The sequence below is a fragment of the Cetorhinus maximus genome, chromosome 8, assembly GCF_964194155.1.
Source record: "Cetorhinus maximus chromosome 8, sCetMax3.hap1.1, whole genome shotgun sequence".
NCBI lineage: Eukaryota > Metazoa > Chordata > Chondrichthyes > Lamniformes > Cetorhinidae > Cetorhinus > Cetorhinus maximus.
In genome coordinates this window covers 483,742-487,082 of record NC_135886.1, presented here as the reverse complement: position 1 = coordinate 487,082, position 3,341 = coordinate 483,742, and the positions used below count along the sequence as shown (strand labels likewise).

General features: G+C 42.1%; 1 protein-coding gene across 1 annotated transcript; it reads right to left on the bottom strand.

The window, feature by feature from the left end:
* Positions 1-471: 471 nt before the first annotated feature.
* LOC144683351 (protein BTG2-like) lies at positions 472-2,908 on the bottom strand. The gene is made up of 2 exons (XM_078546286.1): positions 2,595-2,908; positions 472-1,790 (listed from the first exon to the last, which is right to left on the bottom strand). Exons 1-2 carry the CDS (start codon positions 2,704-2,706, stop codon positions 1,459-1,461), a joined length of 444 nt encoding a protein of 147 aa, XP_078402412.1. The 5' UTR covers positions 2,707-2,908; the 3' UTR covers positions 472-1,458.
* Positions 2,909-3,341: the final 433 nt, after the last annotated feature.

Here is a 3,341-nt window from a genome sequence, read left to right as displayed (position 1 = left end):
AGCATCAGAATTGTGGATGTTAAAGCCAACACACATTTTTTTTGGGTGTGATGGTGGTGAGAAAATAAAAAGAGTAGAAATAGCTCAAGGTTAGTAGACACTGAAGCAGGGGACAAAAAAAAAAAATAGGCAAATGTCAAAAAGTTGCAACTTGTGGAAAAAAAAACTTGTGAAAACAAAAACCACACAAAAAAAATGCAGAACCTAAAATGGACCGAATTTTTAGGTTCACCACACTGTTGTTGTACAGACCTTGCAAATCAATGTATGTATAAAAAAAACCCACAAATATCTGTATAGTATCGGTGTTTTGTGGCACACAAAATTTAACTGAGGTTTTTTTACTTCTGAAGTGACGTGGCTGCTTTATGGCCAAACTGGAATTTCCCCAAACTCCTACGTTTCCATAATTCAAAGACTTCCTCCTCAGCGTGTTCTTGATCTCACCACCCTCAATAAAACTAAGACTGCTTTCCATTGAAAAGTATGCTTTAATTAAAACTTAATAGAAAACTGTACAATTTCTTCAATACAGCTGTACAATATTCAAGAAAAAATGTACAACAGTTTAGATTCACATAGCTTACAGACTGTCAAAAAAACTATGTACAGACAACTAAACTAGATCTGCACAATATGCTACCAAAAGTGATCTTTCCTCAAGCTTTCATTGAAAACAGGCTTTGCAGTATTACATAAAATATTGTCAGTTTTACAATAAGCTACTGGAATCAATTCACAGCTTAGTCCAAACGGCAGTGTCCCCTTAAACAAGAGATATGTAAAATGTATTTCACCTTTTTTTTGGATCAATACTGAGTTACACAAGTCAAAGAAAGCTAGGGCAAATCTCTTTTACAAGTCCGACTGAATGTTCTGCTTTTAGGGAGTAGCAGATAATGTCAGTCAGGCCTATAAAACAGCAATCTTGTAATTTAAAAACTTTTGTTTTAAAAAAAAATGTTCAAAAGAGCTTACTTTTGTCTTGTGATCAAAATACATCATGGTTGTAATCCTTTTAGTCAGAAATCTTTAAAGTGTTCTTCATTTTCAGTGCTTTATTATTTGTTTCCAACGCTCAACGTTGTATTTTCAGAATATAAAAAGTTTTAATTAGGTGCCAACCATGTGTGACGAGTGAATAAAATCCCATCCTCAAAAATTAGAATACAAATTTACTCAGCCAAAGCAGTTTTGACTATTTTCTCTGAACAACCCACTCTTGAAACTATTCCAATTTGCAATAGTTTCACGAGAGGATTACATCCCACTCGATACTCCTTTGGAAATCCCCATCCAGATAACTGTGTAATTATCCCCGACAAAAAAGCAACCTGCATAAGCAGAAGTGATTTTTTCAGGGCCAAGTAATTTTTTAATATAGAAGCCACATTTTTTTTTAAAAAAGAAAAAAACTCCACTTAAGGTATATATTGCTTAGTTGCAGTAAAGTGCCTTTCAGCTTGAAACTGCCATCCAGTAGTTTTTGGCAGGGCTGGTTCTGCCCATGATGAGCTCATTTTTACAGGTCAACATTCCCAGGTTATTTGCTGGTGGTGCTTCATACAGGACACAAATGGAACCATCTTCACCTATGCGGTAAGAGACCTCATATGGGTCAACCCACAGAGTCAGCTCACTTGGAAGGAGTCTATACAGCTGCTGGCTGCTGAGACCTATTCTGTTCGCAGCTTTTCCAATCAAGGGGTCCATTTTATGATTTATTCGGATACACCGGTAACCTGATCCTTTGCACGGCTTGTCTGGAAACCAATGATGCCTGTAGTGCTCTGAAAGGGAAGATGGATGCCCAAGATTAATAAGTTTGTTGAAAAATATTTTACAAATGAGTCAAAGTATTCTTATGTAAACTGGAATAGTTTTGATGCACCTTGAAACCTAAAGTATAAAATTGTCATGTTTACACCCAACAAAAAGATAAAAGTTTAGAAAATCGGTAATGTTTTTATTGCCAAAATTAATTTAGATTTGACAAGTTTTTTAAAAAAAAGTTTATTTTTTAAAAAAAGCTTCCCAAAGCTTTAAAAAAAAACCCCAATGCGTAGTTTCAATCGAGAAAGTCAGTCAAATCTCTTAACTTTGGAGAGAGAGAGACAGAGAGAGAGTTTTTAAGAAGCGTTCATATTTCAAGGGGATAAAGTTTCGAGTGTTTGGTGCTGGAGGGGGAGGGAAGTGGTTTTCATTCTGCGTCACAGCCTCACTTCATTTCTCCACTGCTTTAACACCGAGGTTTCGGTTCATCTTTGCAGATCGCAAGCTGGGAAGACTTGGCATAAGAATACTTTTTAATATATATGTTTAAAAAAAACACAGCTTTGTCTTCAGGGAATTGGGGAAGTACAGGGTGTGAATGTTTGCGAGTAACTCCGCTTACATGTTTACATCGAGAGGCACCCCTGGAAACTTCGCATCAATTTCTATTTGCTTTTCCTTCTTGGGTTTTAATAACAACAACAATAAATAAACAAATCAATCAATCAATCCCGACGTGGGTCCTGTTAGACAGCTCCCCTGACGGCCCCGATCTCCCGGTCTGTCTGGCCATCGCGGCTGCTCGGCTGCCCTGTACTCACCTGCCAGCGCGTCCTGCAGCGAGTGGCTGAAGATTTGGAGCTGCCCCGGGCTCACTAAGCCCGTGTTCCGCAGGAGGCGGCTGACAAAGCCCACAGCAGCCGCGATCTCCATGCTCACAGGCAATCCGGCTGCAACCTACAGGGGAACCGGCGGCTCTTGTTAAGGCGAAGGTGCAACAAAGAGACCTCCCGAGGTTCAATGGTTGCAGGTCCGGCAGGATGGCCCGAGTCAGTGCGGCTCGCTGCGCTCCGGGAGTACCCAGTCCACCTATACTCCACCACCTGAGAGGGGGACTCGCTCCGAGTCTGGCCCCGCTCCACTGCTGCCGCTCGGCTTTATACAGCGAGTCCCCGCCCCGCCCCCCCCAGCCAGGGGACAAGCCCCTCCCCCCCAGCAGGATGACGGACAGCGCAGTTATCCAATCCACATCCAGAGTCCCGCACGCCCGGCGCCAAGGGGTTAGCCAATCGCGCAGGAGCGAGGCTGCCAGCGAGCTGGCCATTGGACGTGGGGTGATTGTGACGACACAAAGCCTATCGCCCAATGGGACGGACGTGGTCTAAAATGGAAGAATTGACGTTGGAGGTGACGTGGGTGCGAATGGTCTGATTATAGCAACTGGGAAATAACAGGAGAAGTGAGAACGATCTATAATAGACTGTAGCGTTACTGGGAAATAACAGGCGGAGGGAGAGTGACCAACAATAGACTGTAGAGCTACTGGGAGGTAACCGGATGTACATGTC

Excerpts from the sequence above, each read along its gene's own strand:
- LOC144683351 (XM_078546286.1), bottom strand. The coding sequence starts at position 2,706 with ATGGAGATCGCGGCTGCTGTGGGCTTTGTCAGCCGCCTCCTGCGGAAC. Across the intron at positions 1,791-2,594 it reads GCTGCAGGACGCGCTGGCAG|AGCACTACAGGCATCATTGG; the intron begins GTGAGTACAGGG and ends CTTCCCTTTCAG.